The sequence below is a fragment of the Rhinatrema bivittatum genome, chromosome 11 (assembly GCF_901001135.1).
Source record: "Rhinatrema bivittatum chromosome 11, aRhiBiv1.1, whole genome shotgun sequence".
Lineage (NCBI taxonomy): Eukaryota > Metazoa > Chordata > Amphibia > Gymnophiona > Rhinatrematidae > Rhinatrema > Rhinatrema bivittatum.
In genome coordinates, this window is record NC_042625.1 from 69,947,850 (window position 1) to 69,968,238 (window position 20,389).

The 20,389-nt window shown below is 42.1% G+C and overlaps 1 protein-coding gene across 1 annotated transcript in view; it reads right to left on the bottom strand.

The window, feature by feature from the left end:
* Positions 1-325: 325 nt before the first annotated feature.
* PTGIR (prostaglandin I2 receptor) overlaps positions 326-20,389 on the bottom strand; it is a 44,252-nt gene continuing 24,188 nt past the window's right edge. Inside the window, exon 2 of the mRNA XM_029571819.1 lies at positions 326-990. Within this exon, the coding sequence (XP_029427679.1) occupies positions 721-990 (270 nt within the window). The 3' untranslated portion in view covers positions 326-720. The remainder of the gene's footprint in view (positions 991-20,389) is intronic.

Below are 20,389 nucleotides of genomic sequence, written 5' to 3' on the forward strand. Positions count from 1 at the left end.
CCTCTCATCTCCAGAACTCCCACTTTGTCCCATACTGTGGCGTCTGTCTACCTCCCTCTCTGAATCAAATTGGGAGCTAGGGGTTGTCTCCCTCTCCTCCTCGGAGCCCCTCCCTTTATCCCACACTGGGAGACGGCTGTTGCTCATCCCCAGAATATACCCCGCTGTCCCATTTCCTGGGGGTCAGAGAGGTGTTCTGGGGATGAGAGGAAAAGAGACGGCCTTCTCCCGGTGTGGGATAGAGGACGAGAGCTCCCTCTGTCCCAGCGTTTTACCATGTTCTGTGTTTTATAAATTGAGACAGATAACACTGAGACGGCAGATGATCAGGTGACTCACTTTAATTTACAGCTCACTTTGTTTCTGTCCCTGTTTCCAAAGCTAAGGACTTATTATCCATGGACATTTATGGCCTCTTGCTCTTGCCATGATGTCTGACCTGGACCTCTTTGAATCCTGGAAGGGTCACGGCCTCTTTGGTTCAGGAAGGCAGGCCTGAACATTGGTCATACTCTGTGATACATCCCACCCCACCACAACCAGCGATCATCCTGTAAAGACAGCGTGTGGCACCCCTGTTCACAATGGAGGATCTGCGCTCAGCTGGAAAGCCATATTGGCAAGTTCACATCTGGATGCTTGGTGGGATTTCCACAGGGCACTGAAATTCTGTCATCACGGCCTGCACCCAGATCCGCCCTGCTCCTTTTCATGCTCCTCTCAGAAGGAGTAGTCAGGCTGTCGGAAGGGGGCTTTGTAGTGGTTTTCTGGCCTCATTGACTCCTGGGTTTGGAGGTTGCTGCTGTCTTTCCATAGGTGAAACCAGGATAAGTGGCAACAGAGCAGGCGGTGCAAGCTTCGAAAGACAGTCTTGCGGAAAAGGATGAAGATCCAAGGGTCCACGATGGGGTTCATGGCACTGAAGCGGAACGCCACCAGGTCTGCCACGCCATTGTCATAAGGGGAGATGGCACTGATGTAACCTCGAATCTGTGGAAAGAGAAGACAAACAAGGTATGAGACAGAGAGGCTCTGTATCCCTGTACTCATCCCCTGAGCTAGAGGTGACAGGATCTATATCCCTGCACCCATCCCCTGATCCCTCCAGTCCTAGAGGTGCTAGAGGTGAGCTAGAGGTGACAGGATTTATATCCCTGCACCCATCCTCTGAGCCCTCCAATCCTAGAGGTGACAGGCTCTGTATCCCTGTACTCATCCCCTGAGCTAGAGGTGACAGGATCTATATCCCTGCACCCATCCCCTGATCCCTCCAGTCCTAGAGGTGACAGGCTCTGTATCCCTGCACCCATCCCCTGATCCCTCCAGTCCTAGAGGTGACAGGCTCTGTATCCCTGCACCCATCCCCTGATCCCTCCAGTCCTAGAGGTGACAGGCTCTGTATCCCTGCACCATCCCCTGAGCCCTCCGGTCCTAGAGGTGACAGGCTCTGTATCCCTGCACCCATCCCCTGATCCCTCCAGTCCTAGAGGTGACAGGATCTGTATCCCTGCACCCATCCCCTGATCCCTCCAGTCCTAGAGGTGACAGGCTCTGTATCCCTGCACCCATCCCCTGATCCCTCCAGTCCTAGAGGTGACAGGATCTGTATCCCTGCACCCATCCCCTGATCCCTCCAGTCCTAGAGGTGACAGGCTCTGTATCCCTGCACCCATTCCCTAATCATTCCAGTCCTAGAGGTGACAGGCTCTGTATCCCTGCACCCATCCCCTGAGCCCTCCAGTGCTAGAGGTGACAGGCTCTGTATCCCTGCTCCCATCCCCTGAGCCCTCCAGTCCAAGAGGTGACAGGCTCTGTATCCCTGCACCCATCCCCTGATCCCTCCAGTCCTAGAGGTGACAGGCTCTGTATCCCTGCCCCATCCCCTGAGCCCTCCAGTCATAGAGAGGTCAGGCTCTGTATCCCTGTGCTTATCCCTTAAGTAGTCTCTCACCTAACTCCTTCCTGTGTAGCTCTTTTAGTAATAATGTAGATGATGGTGGATAAAGACCATTTGGCTGACCTAGTCTGATTGCTCATCAGGTAAATATCATACACGGCTTCTTTCCTTACTATATTCTTTCTGCTTTCATCAGGGAGCCCCTCCATCTGCATGCACCTGAATCTTGGTGGGGGGGAGGGGGGATTTGTCAGAACAAGTCAAGCTGTGTCAGACCTGGATGAATTAATCACTAATCACTCTGGCATTTGTTAAAGTGCTGGCTGCACTAGGGGATTGTTTTGGAAGAGGGCAATCACACGTGAAGATATACTGCTAGCTCTGCTAGGGACCCTTCATCTTCAGCTGTATAGCACACAGTTTGGGAGGTGTTCCCTCACCCCCAGCTATGTCCTGAATTTCTACCCTCAAAAGAAAGAAGGTCTGTATGTAACAGGGAGCGCCAGCCACTGAAAATAAGGAAGCAGGGGGCGAGGATAGGGAAGCCATATGTAAACCACTTGATAAGTCCTATCTCTCCCGACTCCTGCTTTAGGAGGTTTATTGGCTCCATTCCTACAACCAAAATTAAAAATAGAGAAAGAAAAATCCCCCCCACTTCTACGTCATGTCCTGAAATATCTGAATCCACAAATATCACATTAGCAGCTACGATACATCAGTTCCTTCTGCAACTCGCTAATCTTACTTCAACTCTCCTTCTCCTCCTCAACAGAGCATCCCCAGCACACTTCTGGAAGAAGACACTCAATAACTAGGAAAAGCAGCATGATGGGGTGTAAGACAAAATAAGGACCTAGTAGAAGTGAATGCATTTATTATTATTAATAAGAACATAAGAACATGCCATACTGGGTCAGACCAAGGGTCCATCAAGCCCAGCATCCTGTTTCCAACAGTGGCCAAACCAGGCCACAAGAACCTGGCAATTACCCAAAAACTAAGTCTATTCCATGTTACCGTTGCCAGTAATAGCAGTGGCTAATTTCTAAGTCAATTTAATTAATAGCAGGTAATGGACTTCTCCTCCAAGAACTTATCCAGTCCTTTTTTAAACACAGCTATACTAACCACATCCTCTGGCAACAAATTCCAGAGTTTAATTGTGCATTGAGTAAAAAAGAACTTTCTCCGATTAGTTTTAAATGTGCCCCATGCTAACTTCATGGAGTGCCCCCTAGTCTTTCTATTATCCGAAAGCGTAAATAACAGATTCACATCTACCCGTTCTAGACCTCTCATGATTTTAAACACCTCTATCATATCCCCCCTCAGTCGTCTCTTCTCCAAGCTGAAAAGTCCTAACCTCTTTAGTCTTTCCTCATAGGGGAGCTGTTCCATTCCCTTTATCATTTGTCACCCTTCTCTGTACCTTCTCCATCGCAATTATATCTTTTTTGAGATGCGGTGACCAGAATTGTACACAGTATTCAAGGTGTGGTCTCACCATGGAGCGATACAGAGGCATTATGACATTTTCCATTTTATTCACCATTCCCTTTCTAATAATTCCCAACATTCTGTTTGCTTTTTTGACTGCCGCAGCACACTGCACCGACGATTTCAATGTGTTATCCACTATGATGCCTAGATCTCTTTCTTGGGTAGTAGCACCTAATATGGAACCTAACATTGTGTAACTATGGCATGGGTTATTTATCTCATATAACTTATAGCATCACACACACAAGGCACATTTCATGCCCCACTCTTCTGACACATCAGGGCCCCTCCCACTGCATGGATGTGGCTGAAATTTGGCAAGAGTGAGGGCACCTCGGAACCATAATCTTCTACCAAATTTCAGAGCAATGTGTTCGCATGATGGCCTCTAACACATGTACATACATGTAGACGGATGGACAGACAGATGGGACTGAGCGCCAACAATAGGCACTCTTGTTTTCTGACAAACACCAAAAAACAAAATTTGGATCATCCCAAAACATCACCATCAGAACTGGTTTTATACCCTCCAGATATCCATCTAACATAGAAAATGAAGGCAGATAAAGACCAAAATGGCCCATTCAGTCTGTCCAGCAGCGGCTATGCACATGAAATAAACAACTGTTTCATGGAGCAATTGGTTCAGGAACCAATGAGAGAGTGAGCTATTTAGATTTAATTCTTAGTGGAATGCAGGATTTGGTGAGAGAGGTAATAGTGGTGAGGTCACTTGGCAAGAGTGATCATAACATGATCAAATTTGAACTAATGACTGGAAGGGTACAATAGTAAATCTACAGCTCTAGCACTAAATTTTGAAAAGGGAAATTGATAAAATGAGGAAAATAGTTAGAAAAAAACTGAAAGGTGCAGCTGCAAAAGTTAAAAGTGTACAACAGGTGTTAAGAGATTATTTAAAAATACAATCTTAGAAATGCAGTCCAGATGTATTCCATGCATTAAGAAAGATGAAAGGGAGGGAAAATGATTACCGGCATGGTTAAAAGGTGAGATGAAAGAGGCTATTTTATCCAAAAAACATCCTTCAAAAATTGGAAGAAGGATCCATCTGAAGAAAATAGGAAAAAGCATAAGCATTGTCAAGTTAAGTGTAAAACATTGATAAGGCAGGCTAAAAGAGAATTTGAAATAAATATATCCAAATAAATATATATTTGAAATAAATATATCCAAAGCAGTAAACCTGTGAAGGAGTCGGTTGGACCATTAGATGACCAAGGGGTTAAAGAGGCTCTTAGGGAAGATAAGGCCATTGCAGAAATACTAAATTAATTCTTTGCTTCTGTGTTTACTAATGAGGATGTTGGGGAGATACCGGTTCCAGAGATAGTTTTCAAGGGTGATAAGTCAGATAAACTGAACCAAATTGTGAACCTGGAAGATGTAGTAGGCCAGATTGACAAACTAAAGAGTAGAAAATCACCTGGATTGGATGGTATGCACCCCAGGGTTTTGAAAGAACTAAAAAATTAAATTTCGGATCTATTAGTTAAAATTTGTAACCTATCATTAAAATCATCCATTGTACCTGAAGACTGGAAGGTGGCCAATGTAACCCCAATATTTAAAAAGGGCTCCAAGGTCGATCCAGGAAACTATAGACCAGTGAGCCTGACTTCAGTGCTGGGAAAAATAGTGGAAACTATTCTAAAGATCAAAATCACAGAGCATATAGAAAGACATGATTTAATGGAATGCAGTCAGGGATTTACCCAAGGCAAGTTTTGCATCACAAATCTGCTTCATTTTTTTGAAGGAGTTAATAAACATTGGATAAAGGTGAACCAATAGATGTAGTGTATTTGGATTTTCAGAAAGCATTTGACAAAGTCCCATGAGAGGCTTCTAAGAAAACTAAAAAGTCATGGGATAGATGGTGATGTCCTTTCGTGGATTACAAACTGGTTAAAACATAGAAACATAGAAACATAGAAATGACGGCAGAAGAAGACCGAATGGCCCATCCAGTCTGCCCAGCAAGCCTCACACATTTTTTCTCTCATTCTTATCTGTTACTCTTAGCTCCTTGTTCTATTCCCCTTCCATCCCCACCATTAATGTAGAGAGCAGTGATGGAGCTGCATGCAAGTGAAATATCTAGCTTGATTAGTTAGGGGTAGTAGGGGCAGTAACCGCCGCGATAAGCAAGCTACACCCATGCTTATTTGTTTTACCTAGACTATGTTGTACAGCTCTTGTTGGGTTTTTTTTTTTTTCTTCTCCCCTGCTGTAGAAGCAGAGAGCCATGCTGGATATGCATTGAAAGTGAAGTATCAGGCACATTTGGTTGGGGTAGTAACCGCCGTAACAAGCCAGCTACTCCTCGCTTTGTGATTGCGAATCCTTTTTTTTCTTCACCCCTGTCGTTGAAGCTATGCAGGATATGCGTGAAGCATCAGTTTTTTTTTTTTGTTTTTTTTTCCCCCTGCCCTTGAAGCAGAGAGCTATGCTGGAAATGCGTGATGTATCAGTCTTTCTCCCATGCCGATGCAGGAGAGAACCATGCTGGATATGCATGGAAAGTGAAGTATCAGGCACATTTGGTTTGGGGTAGTAACTGCCGTAACAAGCCAGCTACTCCCCGCGTTTTGAGTGCGAACCCTTTTTCTTCTCCTTTGCCGTTGTAGCAGAGAGCTCTGCTGGATGTGTGAAGTATCAGTTATTCTTCTCCCCTGTCATTGAAGCAGAGAGCTATGCTGTATATGCATTGAAAGTGAAGTATCAGGCATATTTGGTTTGGGGTAGTAACCGCCGTAACAAGCCAGCTACTCCCCTCTTTATGAGTGCAAATCCTTTTTTCCATTACCTCTTGCTGTTGAAGCTTAGAGCGATGTAGGAGTCACAGTAAGCATGTGTATGTTTATTTAGTAAGGGTATTGTGTCAATAGCCATCATTCTGGCGAGTCACCCACTCTTCATTGGTGGCCTCTTGACTTTATGGATCCGCAGTGTTTATCCCACGCCCCACGACAGGAAACAGAGAGTAGGATTAAATGGTCAATCTTTTCAGTGGAAAAGGGTAAACTGTGGCGTGCCTCAGGGATCTGTACTTACACCGGTGCTTTTATTTTTTTTTCTTATGCTTTTTAATTTTACATACCAAGATAATATTCCTGATATTAGAACATTTGAAGTTTTGACTAAGAAACAAAAAGGAAAAATAGAAGAGTTTACATCATTAAGATGTAAGTAAGGGTGATTTAAGTGTATTGGATCTTCTTTAGTATAGAGGATCTCATTTTTTATGAAGTATGATAATGATTAAAAAAAAGTTTGATCTTAAAGACCGGTGCTTTTCAATATACTTATAACTGATCTGGAAAGGAATACGATGAGTGAGGTAATCAAATTTGCAGATGATACAAAATTATTCAGAGTTGTTAAATTACAAGCAGATTGTGATAAATTGCAGGAGGACCTTGCAAGACTGGAAGATTGGGCATCCAAATGGCAGATGAAATTTAATGTGGTCAAGTGCAAGGTGATGCATATAGGGAAAAATAACCCTTGCTGTAGTTACACGATGTTAGGTTCCATATTAGGAGCTACCACCCAGGAAAAAGATCAAGGCATCAAAGTGAAATCATCAGCATATCCTCAGCCCTGGCAGCTCAGGGGTCAGCATCTCCCCAGCTCTAAGGCTGTAGCTGTGTGTGATGCTTCCCATTCTCTGTTTGGGAATCATAGAGATATCTGCTGCAGATAAAATAATCCCCCCTATTATATTCCTATGGGACTATAACAGGGGGATTATTTCCGTAAAGCCCTGACCACAGCCTCTCTCAATATTTATTTATTTTATTTTATTGATTTAAAATCTTTTCTATACCGTCGTTAAGATCGATACCGTCACAACGGTTTACAGTAAGGCACAAAATGTTGCTAAATGTCTTAATTTATAGCAATTAAACAGGTGCCATAATGGTTCGGTACCATAGTTTTATAATAAATATTATTTGGTAAATAATACATAATATAAACATATAAAAGATTTAAGACAGAAAAGAGCCCCCAAAGAAACCAGGACAAAAAGTTACCTCAAAGTGTGGCATAAAATCAGTGCTCCTCCAGAGAATGTTAACACTCAATCTCTTGCCTTATATCCCTAATCTCCACAATACCCCATGCTTCCTGCTACATGGGAACTCCACTTGAGACTTTCCCTTAAACCCATGACATCAACCCTGCTGCCTGAAAGCCTGTATAAACAGAAAGCTTTCAAATGCTTTTTTTAAAAATATTGGCCTCTGTAAATCAGGTTGTTAATGGGACAGACAAGACTAAAAATCCCGATTGCACTGCTATGGAGAATCCCTGTGCATCTGATGATGCTTGATCACTCCACAGAGGTCAGACTTGCCACCCTTGTCCTACTGAGTCACTCTTCCAGCTACAATCCTTGATGAAACTGTGTGTGCAAAGGAAATGAAGGCCCTGCATTGCAAAAGCTGGCTACCAGCAATCAAAACTGAACCTTCTGGGTTTTCAGCTGATGATTAGGTCACTGAAATGGGCTTGTTTAAGCAAGCAATGCCCTGTCAGACGGAGCGGAAGGCAGGAGGTAAAGGAAAAAGACCCTATACTATAAGACCCATAACGTCACTAGCGTTTTAACAGTTAATTACTTTCTTTGCTAGATTTGATCACATTATTCCTGACTGTTTGGCCTGTGTTGGTTGCCAGTAGATGTACGTGTAAGGTTTGAAATGCTGATGATGTTATAAAGGGTTTATCGCGATGAAGGTCCTCTATATTTGGAGAATTGTATATAAGAGCAGGTACCAGCATGGGCCTTCCACTTGGCTGATGGAAGTTTGTTGGAAGTATCTTCACTTAAATTGAGAAGGCTCCAAGGCACCTGTAACATGATGTTTTTGGGGGCAGCTTCCACACCGTGGAACACTTCCTCTTGTGTTGCAAGAAGATCTTCATGTGCTTGGGTTTAAGAAGCATCTAAAGACCTATTTGTTTTCCATGGCATTTCCTTAGACTGGTTTTATACGGTTTATATGAGGATAAGTATTCTAATTTGACATTTGTTCGTATGTAGTTTGCCTTTATAATTCTTTTAAGTATGTTTGTAATCTGCCTTGAACTTGTTTCATAAGGTGGAGTATAAGTATTTCAAATAATAATAATTAACTTCAGATCCTAGCCGAGGGGTGGATGGTAGATTCAGTTGCATCCCTGGAGTGGGTCTGCACATGAGAGGTGCCAGAAGAGTTCTGAGTGAGAGTCACAAGAGGCACTAGCTCTGGGATCTGGCTAGAAGAGGAATGAGAGCCGCTCATCTCCACAGAGCAAAGGAAAGAAAGATGTTCAGCCAAGAAGAGTGGAAGCAACAGAGACCAGTGGCATAGCCAGAACTGATGTCTTTTTTAAGAGAGTCACCCAAGGTTAATATGAGTGGGCACTAGGCATACAGGTCTGAGACTGTTTAACTGTACACATCAATAAATAATGCCGTATAGTGCACCTGACAATGGATTTTTAAGTTGTCTGCAACAGATATCATGCATCATGAGTGATGCTTTAAAATATTTTAACTCAATTATTTCAAGCACTTACCAACGATAAACCACAAACTTATGGAAACAATTCAATTACATTTAAAGATGTCTCAAGAGGCAATACTTACATCTTAATTTAAACCTTGATCAGAATCAAGTCTACTATGAAGACAAACATCTCAGCACACATCACAATATCCTGCAAAGTATTCTAAAACCACACTTAATATTAGAACAAAATAATGACTATAATTTAGCTTATATCCTTCAATTTTGCTTTATGACAAATGCCTTATTAATCTGTATTAATAAAACAGGTAAATAACTTTGACGTCTTTGCTTTATATTTATTGCAGTTTATAAATACACAAGAAGAATATAATTTAAAAAACAAAGAACACATTTCAGAAATATCAGATCCAATCAATCAATCATGTAACAAACAAATATCAATGTATTATTTTATGCGTCTCCTTTTCGGAAAGGTAGAGAACATCATAATTACAAAAAAAAAAAAAGCTATCATAATAATCATAAGAATATAAGATCTGTAACAGGTGCAGAGCAGAACTAGGACAGTTTACATTATAATCCAACATTAGAAAAAATTCAAATTCTGAGGTCACCTCAGTAACAGCAAAACAAACTCCCTCCACTGCCAAATACTTTGCGAAGTAACATAGACCCCTGCAAATAAAATTAAAAAAAGATCCCTAGAACCTTGCCATACCATACCATAGTAACACTAACTCCCAGAACTCAAACAGCAGCAATCTTATCTATGAAAAAGCAGCAATGTAAATATTACACCAAGCCCCAGAACACCAATACATCTCCTACTGGGAAAACAGAATAAGCCAGACCTCTACAAATCCCTACACAGAAGCTATAAGCTAGCAGAACACCTGAATCTCAGACATGCATGCAGAAAACAGAACAACTCTTATCTAATACAGAATACAGGGCTACAAACTAGAACTAGAAACATGAAATGGAAAGCCTGGGAAACCAGATTCTTTTAGCACTGGAATACTGAAGAACAAATGCAAAAATATAAGATATGCACATTCCAAAATTGGCATATTCCAATCACTGAAAACTTTTTTTTTGTACCTTAGCTGTCTGATCTTTTTATTTCTCTAACCAATTGAACTGGCTCTTTTCTTTTTACACTTTCCACTGGTTGGTCTTTTCCTAAGACCTTTTTCAGGGTCTCTTTGTAAGAATCCATTGCCAAACTCTCCTCCAGCTTGCAGGTGGCACTGTGAGCTGCTTGGCCTATTTATTGATTTGATTTCATTTATATTCTCCAGTCCTCCCATCCCAGTGCTCCTTGCTTCCCTTTGGCAGCCATCTTGTTTCCTGTATAGACCTGTATTTATACTAAGACAGTTTTGTCAGTCAGTTGCCAGAGCTTGGTCCTACCTTCTGGTCCTTGTACTCTGGCTCTATTCTGATCTCCAAAAGACTTTTTTTCTGCAGAATCTACCATCGGTGCTCCTACCTGCTATCCTGCATGGATTCCTGGTTTGCCTAGCTTCTGGCTCCATTCCAGGCCTCTCGCTCTTTCTTCATATTGGGAGGCTACTGCTGTCTTTCATGTCTTGCCGGCCACCCGCACCAGAGGGCTCAACCCGAAGGGAAGGTAGCTGGCATAGGCAGAACACTTTTACTGTTAGCTGCCTGTATTTGGCTTTCCTGATACTAGGCCGCTTGTATCTGGGGCAGCCCACAGACAGCAACTATCACATCAAGTTTTGGTCAAAGTGGACCCCACCGAGCTGGCCGCTTGTTTGGCAGCTCAGGGTAAGCTCCTGAGGGAACTGAAAAGCCTGCGGGAGCAAGTTAATGTGCTTATTTCTCCCTGGGGTCTCTGGGTCATAGTCACAGCAAGTGCCTCCTTCTGCTTCTACTTCCATTGCAGCTGTGGAGCATACACATAAGGAGCCTCAAGTGGAACCCCCCCCCCCCCTGCAATTTTCTGAAAATCCAAAAGTCTGCTGGGGCTTTTTGAATCAGTGCTCTATATAGTCTTTATCCTGAAGTCCCCATTTTCCTGACCATAAGTCAAGAGTGTCATAAATAATATTGCTATTGACTGGAGAGGCTTTGGCCTGGGTCTTTCCACTCTGGGGAAAAATAGGAGCCCTTGATTTCAGGCTATGATGCTTTTGTTACCGTGTTTAAATGCATTTTTGATGACTCAGGCTGCTTGATCTCAGCTTCTACCTCCCTTCACCGCATGAAGCAAGGGACCTGTACCATGGGGCAGTATGCTGCAGAGATCTGCAGGGTCATGACAGAGGCAGGCTGAAATAATGAGGCCCTTATCGAGGCCTTCTGGAATGGATTAGCTGATCAGATCAAGGATGAGATGACCTGCCGGGAGCTGCCTGTAGACCTTGATGCCTTGATCCTCATGTCTACATCTGGACTCCCATATTCGTAAATGACAATCAAAACTTCAGACTTCTGCCACAAGCCCTGCACCCCATACAGTTCCATGAGCCAACCCTGTCCTGTCTCTCGAGGAGCCTATGGAACTAAGCCGTATTGGCACTTGCCTTTCCCAAATGGAAAAAAATCATAGGGTGCAGCTGAGGCTTTGCCCCTATTGTGCTAAGCTTGGAACGTGATCAAAAATTGCCCACATTAATCCAGGTCTGGTCAATGTTCGTTTCCAGTCTCTCAAAAATAGATTCTTTGGATCTTGTTGAAGTGTCCCTCAACCTTGTGGCCTCTCCCTTTCCCCATGCTTTCTTTCCCAGCATTTTTCCCCATTCACCAGCATAAGCCCCTGCATCTCCCCCTACTCCCAACAACCCTCTGCCATCTTTGCTGTTAAGTGAGGCAGCTCAATTTTATCCAGAAGAGCTTTAACCACTTCCATGCTATACCACTCATTTTCCTTATAAAATTGCACCTTTTCTAGTTCTGCTATGTCATTTTTGAGATGGGGGTGACCAGAATATGCAAGGTGCGGTCACACCTTCCCTCTCCCTCAGCATCTGCTGGTTACCCCGCTTCTCTTCCCCCCAGTTTCTGCCTCCTGCCTCCTTCCCTGAGATTACCTGAGCAGTGGGAGCCTGCGCTTCTTTTCCCCAGTTCTCTGCCTCTTTGCTGGCACTGTGAGCTTGTTAAAAAACACACACACAGTGCTGGCAGCGAGAAGGACAGAGTAGTTGGGAAATAGCACCACAGGCTCCTGCCCCAGCTGGCTCCTCCAGGTTTTCAACTGGTGGGGCCTGGGTATCACCACCAGCCGTATCTCTTTGGTTCCCATGGCTCCTCTTCATCTTTGGCTGGCAGGGTCTGGAGAACTCTGCCAGTCCTGCTGCTCCAGTCCACTGTGGTTCCTTTATTACTTCAGCTGACTGAATTTAAATAATCCTGCTAGCCATGCTGCTCTGGTCCCAACTTCAGTACCTGAAAGGAGGGGCTTACTGCATGAGACTCACACATAATGCATGAGGTTTGGCAGGTCTGTGGTGCCAGTGGGTCCTGCAAATTTATGGGCCCCATACCTTCAGAATGAAGTTGGCAGAGGAGAAAGCAAATAGGAAGTTCTGCTTTCCTTCTGCTATAAGGGAGGGAGGGGGAGAAATCACACTGTTGCTATAGTGAAAAGCAGGGGTTTCAAATGCTATGATCATTTTTCAAACCCGTGAAACATTTTTCCTTTCAAAATTTCTTTATTTTCTACCAATTTAAAGTAAAACAGCAGGTAGCAGCATAACAGTTCTCCAACAGTAATACCTGAAGCCAACAGGGCTAATCTCTGAGACAGAACAAGTTGCTGTTATCACACTGTGAGAGGAGATAGAGTGGCAATTGGAGAGTTATGTTTCAGTTGAGAGATACTACTATGTGCTCCCAAGAAAATGTTTCACAGAACCCTCAGATCCGATAGTGTTTAGTTCTGTAGATTGTTAGTTAAGAACCTAAGAACATAAGAAATTGCCATGCTGGGTCAGACCAAGGGTCCATCAAGCCCAGCATCCTGTTTCCAACAGAGGCCAAACCAGGCCACAAGAACCTGGCAATTATCCAAACACCAAGAAGATCCCATGCTACTGATGCAATTAAATTGAGTTTAAATTGAGTAGTGCTACTATGAAAATACTTTTTTGTTTTCCCTACCTGTTGTTTTGCAATTATTTTTAATCATTTTTATGTTAATTGTTCTGCCTTTTAAATAAATGTTTTAATTTATTAGCTCTCTTTGTGACTGATTAGTGACCCAAGTGAATGAGTTGCTATATGATACTAAGGTTTTTAGTAAAGAGTATGGATGTCTTTCTGTGAACTCTGTGATTTCAGGTTGTTCTGAGGTCTTAAGTGTCCCCAGAAACCATCAGGAAGTAGCTTCTGAGTGGGTCTTACTCAGAGGCAAGTAGAAACCCAGTTGGGTGGGAGGTTATTTATTTATTTATTTATTTATTTATTTATTTATTTAAATAATTTATATACCGGAGGTTCCTGTATAATATACATATCACCCCGGTTTACATGGAACAGTAACAATCGCTACATTTAGCGGTTTACATAGAACAGGATTAAAAAACGAAGTTTTACATTGAGCAAAAGACGTAAACAAGTTTTTACATTGAAACAAATGAAGTAAACAAGTTTTTACTTTGAAACAAATTAATAGAAGTAAGCAAATAGTAAATACTATAAAACCGTTAATAAACATGCGGTTAATAAATCAATAAATAACATGGAGATATGTAAGTCCACAAGAGTATATGTATGTAGACTGTATGTAGTCAGCATGAATATGTGAATCTCTAATTGAATAAGGAAGAATAAAATAGAACTGAAAAGTATCATTGTGGGAGTGAAAAGACTTTTTTCCTGTTCTTGGTTCTAGGGGAAAGCTAGTTTGAACAACCAAGTCTTAAGTTTCTTTTTAAATGTAGTGTGGCATGGTTCTAGACGCAGGTCTGGAGGGTTACCAGGAAAGGGGAATGTATACAGATGAAGGGGAGGCCTGTGCAGTACTTGACACTTCAAGTGTCCAAAGTTGATCTTTGCTTGGTATTAGGGGTATTATAGAGATGTTAAGTGACAGAAGGGTTATTTATTTATTTAAAGGCTTTTATATACCGATGTTCATGTACTAGTACATATCGCGTCAGTTTACAGAGAACTAAAGTTAGAAATTACATCGAACATATTGGTACAAATAACAAGGTGAACTTAGTATGAATTATAGATAAACCAAGGAACTAGTCTTACATCTATTACATGTGATAAGAATTATAGATAAACAACATATAACATATAATTATAGATAAACCAAGGAACTATTCTTACATCTATTACATGTAGTAAGAATTATAGATAAACAACATATTTTATTTATTTATTTATTTATTTATAACTTTTTATATACTGAGGTTCAATTAACAAGATTAATTATCACTTCGGTTTACATTACAACCAGCAAAAATAACAGAGACAAAGTCTTGTTTTACAATGAACAGGGTAGAAGTAACCTGGATTAAAACAATGAACAGGGTAGAAATAACCTGGATAAACATAAAATGGGTGAAGCAAGTATAGAGAATTGGGTCTGTATAACTTGGGCGAAAAGCAGGGACATTAAATAGGGGAGGACTATGAAGGCCTCAAGTTGGATAGAGTACTCATGATGCGGATAAGAACCAAGGCTGAAGTGAGTAGTTATGGGAAGGCTTGTTCGAATAACAAAGTCTTAAGTCTCTTCTTAAAGGTGATTGGACATCGTTCCAGCCTCAGTTCAGGAGGGAGCAGGTTCCATTGCTTGGGGCCCGAGGCGGATATAGCTCTCTTACTGAGGGAGGTTTTGATGGAGGGTGCTTGAAGAGTTTATCTATAATTATAACATTATAATTATAGATAAACAACATATAACATGGCATGAGTCGTGAGAAAATAAATTATAAAATTATAAGATTATAAGATTATAACATCAGACATCTAGCGTATTGGACATGAAATGAGTGAATCTAACCCTGTATCCAGGCCCCATGAGAGGACTGGTATGGTGTGGTTAAGAGTGAGAAGGGAGCGGTCTGAACAAGCTGAGATGATGGGGTTATTGAAACCTTTAGGTGAAGGCTTTTGTGAAAAGCCAAGTTTTAAGCTTTTTCTTGAACGTTCGACTATAAGTTTCTAGACGAAGGTCCATGGGGAGGGTGTTCCAATGAGTGGGACCGGCAGTCGAGAATGCCGTTTCTTAAGCAATGACTTGGCTGGAGGTGCATAGAGGGTGCCTAAGTAACTGGTTCTGATTGGTCTGGATGATGTGTGATGACGAAGTGGGCAGTTTAGATCTAGCGAAGTTTGGGAGTGAATGGTCTTGTGGGTTATGGTTAGAACTTTGAACAAGATTCTGGATTTGATAGGGAGCCAATGTAGGTTTTTTAGGATAGGTGTGATGTGTTCTCCTCTGCTAGAATTGGTTAAGATCCTGGCAGCGGAGTTCTGTAACATTTGTAGTGGTTTGGTGGTGATAGCTGGAAAGTCGATTAGTAGAGAGTTGCAGTAATCAATTTTTGAAAATAGAATTGTTTGGAGAACTGTTCTAAAGTCCTGAAAATGGAGGAGAGGTTTCAGCTTTTTTAATATGTGAAGTTTATGAAAACATTCTTTTGTTGTATTCTTGACACATTTTTTTTAGGTTCAGCCTGTTGTCAATAATTACACTGAGGTCTCTTACGTATGTGGGGGTGGGCATTAGGGGTGTGATTAGGTTGTTGGCAGCCTGCGTGTTGTCATCCAGAGTGATAATCATAAGTTCTGTTAAGGCTGGTGAGGAGGGAGTTTATGGACTGTAGACAATTATTCCAGAAATTAATGGTGTTGGAGATTGATTCAGTGACTGGTAGGTCATGGGAAGCACATGAGTTGAAAAGTATTGGGATAGTGGGAACATTGCTTGCTAATGTGATGTTGAACCATCAGGCTTCCCAAAACACAGGGCCCAGGTCAGTCAGTCTAATTTGCCATACCTGAGAGATGGCCCTGCTCAACACCTATGTAGCAAACCTGCTATAAATCACCATCAACTCTAGGATGCAAATAACAACAAGCCTACCGATGAAAAAGCAGCACTAGAACACCAATGCACTTCCTATTAGTAGATGCAGATTGGATAACAGAACAAACTGCACTATTAATGATCTCCACACAGAACCTAAAAACCAGCAGAATCCCTCCTCTTGGTCACAATCACAGAATACAAACAAACTTCAACAAATACAGAACAAGTGACCACAAATTAGAAACAGAATTGTGCAGACAAAAACTGAAACACCAGAGAAAGAGAAATGTATTTCATCCTGTATTGGGCAAAACACAAAGACAGAAGAGAGGCCCATTTCCTAAAGCTGACAAGAGAAAACAAATCAAAGATTTTCCACTAAAGAATGAGCAGAAAAACCATCCATTTAATCCTGGGAGAAACGGCAGCAAAATATGTCATATCCTGTAACCAGAATCAATACTGACCATCAGCATCTTGTAACTGGCTTTATTTCTTTCCTGTGCTTTGTAATTCTTTCTTTATATCCCTTTATGTGTTACTTTGGCAACACAGCAACAAACTGTCTTGAATCTGAATCTGTGAAAGTCAGAGAGATGGAACGGAGAATGAGGGAAGAAGGGAGGGCAGGGGAAGGGAGAGAGGCATAAAAAGGGAGAGAGGTTGAGAGAGGAACCGAAAGTCAGGGAATGCAGCTGCAGCGTGGAAGGGACAGCCAGTGTGTTGGACACACCCAGTATTTGCAAGCTGTCCAGCAAAGGCCAGGCCGGCTCCCTGTTGAAACTGTTATGGGCTTTTCTAGTAAAACATTTGACCAGTGAGAATAGAAACCTGGATGTGGTCTCTTTATTCCCCCAGTGAATTGTTAGCATGTCTCCCTCTCATGAGGTTCAGCCAGATCGGGGACACTGGAACTCTCGGGGTGCTTTGACCAAATCCTCTGAGACAGAACCATGAGATCGCACACAGCCTAAACGTCTCTGCTTCTGGAAAAATCAAAGAGAGGAAAAAAAAAAACCCCAGTGGGCAAAGTCTTGCATTCCGTTGCATTTAGCTGTACGTGTCTTTTTGTTTAAAAGTAGATTGTAGCTACTGTATGCTCTGCAGGGCTTCACATGTGCTCAGCACACGCACACAGCATGGAGGGTTTCAGCACTGGTACAGAAGATAGTGCTGTAGGGCAAGAGCGAGGTGCATTAGCAGAGCTGGGGGATCTCAGTTTTGGACCAATGGGGTGCTGCAAGGCAGGAATAAGGTGAATTGACAGAGTTCTGGATGTTTTAATAATCAGACATTTTTTTTGTGGGAGCTAACTTAGTGGCAGTCTTGTGCACTGCCACGTGGGAGATCCCCAATTCATTCTCCAACCCAGGTCTTCCACTCCCAGGTTCGGCTGTGACTGGAGATGCTGGGGTGGAAATCATGATCATTGCTTAAGAGGGCCACATAGTGGCTGGTTTCAAGCTTCATGATTGCATGCCATGGTCCCTGGCAGAGGAGCAGACTGGGTGGGATGGGAGGGGTATAAAATAAGGGAGAAATCCCTGAGTAGTTAGGGAGAGAGAGATGCAGGGCAGGGGGATAGATCAATGTCAAAGAGAAATGTGTAAGAGGAGATGAAGACAGAATGAAAGAGAAGAAATAGAAAATGGAAAGGACACACTGGAAAAGCAGTTAGAAGAAATGTTTGGAACTGCTGGGAAGGGGGGAGAAAGTGATATTGGGTAGGGGTTGTTAAGGAGAGAGGAAAGATGCTGGGGAGGATTTGAGAAGAGGGAGTGCTGGGCCATGGGCAAAAATCAATATCAGAGATAAATGTAGGGGAGGAAGTGAAGAAAATAGGAGAAAAAGAGAAATAAAAATGGAAAGGAGATTCTGGAAAAGGAGTTCAAAGAAGAGAGACAAGAGGAAAGCCAAGAAGAAGAGACCGGGAGGAACATGATTAAAAAACTAAAATGTCAGTTTCAGGGGGGGGGGGGGGGGAATGGAATGTATTCTGATTGTCATTGCATGAAACTGTTTTCATATACAGTAATCTGTTGGTGTTTTCATTATGAAATGCAGATATAAAGTTTTGAAACACCAATAAAGAGATAAAAAACACCAGTTAAACCATTGAACAATTACTGTTATCTGTATGCATATATAACTGGTATCAGCGTGTGTCATCCAACACCCATGTTTTCCCATCTGTCAAGAAAACTTGATAAAGGCTGGGCGTGGTGAGCTTGTTATACAGTAAAGAAATGTAATAATGCATATCACCAAAATAAAGCCCCTAAGTTTCTGTGTAAAAAAAAAAAAAGTCCACACAATAAAGATAGAAAAAGACATTTTATTTTTGCTTTAGTATTTGAAATATGTTATCTTTTGCAATTTGAAGGATGTGACCAAGGCATCTAGCATAGCTGGCTTTAAAAGGGGTTTAGACAAGTTCCTGGAAGAAAAATCCATAAATGATTATTAGCCATGTAGAACTGGGGAAAGTCACTGCTTATCCTTCGGACATGGGAGTGCCAGGTAATTCTTGGTAAACTGGATTGGCCACTGTCAGAAACAGAATGTTGGTTTTGATGGGTCCTTGGTCTGACCCAGCCTGGGATGACTTATGGCAGTGGTATTGACTCCCAGCCCTCCAGGGCCAACAGCAAGTCGGGATTTCAAGATACCCTTAATGAATATGCATGAGATAGATGTGCACAAAATGGAGGCAATGGGCATGCAAATCAAGTTTCATGCATATTCATTAGGGATAACCTGTTGGTGGCCCTGGAGGGCTGGGAGTCAATACCATTATCTTATGTCATTATGTACATCTCTTATGGCTCTGTACTTTGCTCAGTACAGGAGTAAATGCATTTCTGTTTGAGTTTCTTCAGCATTGCATTGCATGTAGAGTCTAGCTTCCTGGGGGTCCCAGTTCATTTTTGCCTGTACATTTCAAATTTGTGGTCACTTTTTCTGTAGGGATGCGTATTTGTTTAATATGAATGAGGAAGTTACACTGCTTATATCAAGAACTGTGCTTTTTGTTTTACTAAAATGAGAAACACGAATCCAAAAGAAACCTTCACCGTATACACTTGTTATTTGTGTAAATCCAACGATTGCTGAATAAGCTCTATAAAAGAAGAAAAGACCTCAGAACTGAGCATGCATTAGTTTTAGAAAAATACAGGTGCTTGCTTTGGTAACTATCTAACAAGTGATATTCTGGGAGGACTGTCGTTCAGAGTCTTTTGGTTTTTCTAGCTAGCATCTCTAGAATATTCTGTGACTATTCACTGCGATGCTTTCTGGTTTTTCACTTATGTTTTCAGTTGAACAACATTTTTAACAAACATATTATTTTTATCCTATCACTGTTTTACTTTCTGATTGCTCGATCTCAATTTGGGTACCATGATTCAGTGAATATGCAAGTTGCTGTACTGGACTCCGGTATAACACTTGGACTTGAGGCTTACTTTTGCTGTACTCTATTTGATTTTTTTGCTGAATTTCAGATGCTCTGGATATTTTATGTGCAATGCAAGGGTTTATGTATTTTTCTCCTGTGGGATGGACATGGAATTTTATGGACTTTTGCCCTTATCATTTTACTAAATGTTTGTTTTGTCTTTTTCCTAGACCAGTTCGGTTTTGGATTTTGATTGCTGGTTTCAGCTTATTATTTTACTTTTATGGGTGGACTACTGTGCAGAACTGTCACATTGGGACTGAGTTTGTCTTTGTAGTGCCTTTTTATTTTTCATTACTGTTTTCTTGCATCACAACATTTTGTTTGATTTGAACTGAAGGGTTTGGGCAGGACGTTGGATTAATTAAGTGGGGAATTGTTGGGGAGCTTGTTTAGGTGACCTAATCTCCAGTTACTGATTAGGTTTCCACCAGAAAGTTATAAGGTCTGTTTTGGTGACAAGAGGGCATTGGGGGTTTGGGAAGGAGATTAGCTAGGGATGGGAAGAAGGAGGTTTGGAGTGTAAGATTAGTGGGGGTTTCACTTTATATGCTCGAATTGGAGTTGAGGCCTAGTTACTGCTTTTGTACTTGATTTGTGTTGAAGAGATGCATCAAATGTACAGCTCAAAGCAAATTGTTTCTTTTAAATCTTATGTGAAGAGTAGTGGGGATGTAAGCCCTTTGTGCTGCGGCGTAGTTGAAGCAGCCTTGAGGGCGAACCCATGAGGCTTATGCCAGCAGCTGGCAAACATACCCTGTAGCGGGACAATCGGGAGCTCCATCTATACCAGCCACTTTCCCTGCAGGTTGAGCCTTTGGGTTCTAGCGGCCGGCAGGATTTAGGTGGGTCCCTAAGGCAGTGAAGAGAACCAGAGTCCAAAGGCATATGGGGGTCAGGGCAGGCAGCAGACTAAGTGAGTCAGACAGGTCAAGGTCGGAGCAGGCGGCTAACAAGACTGA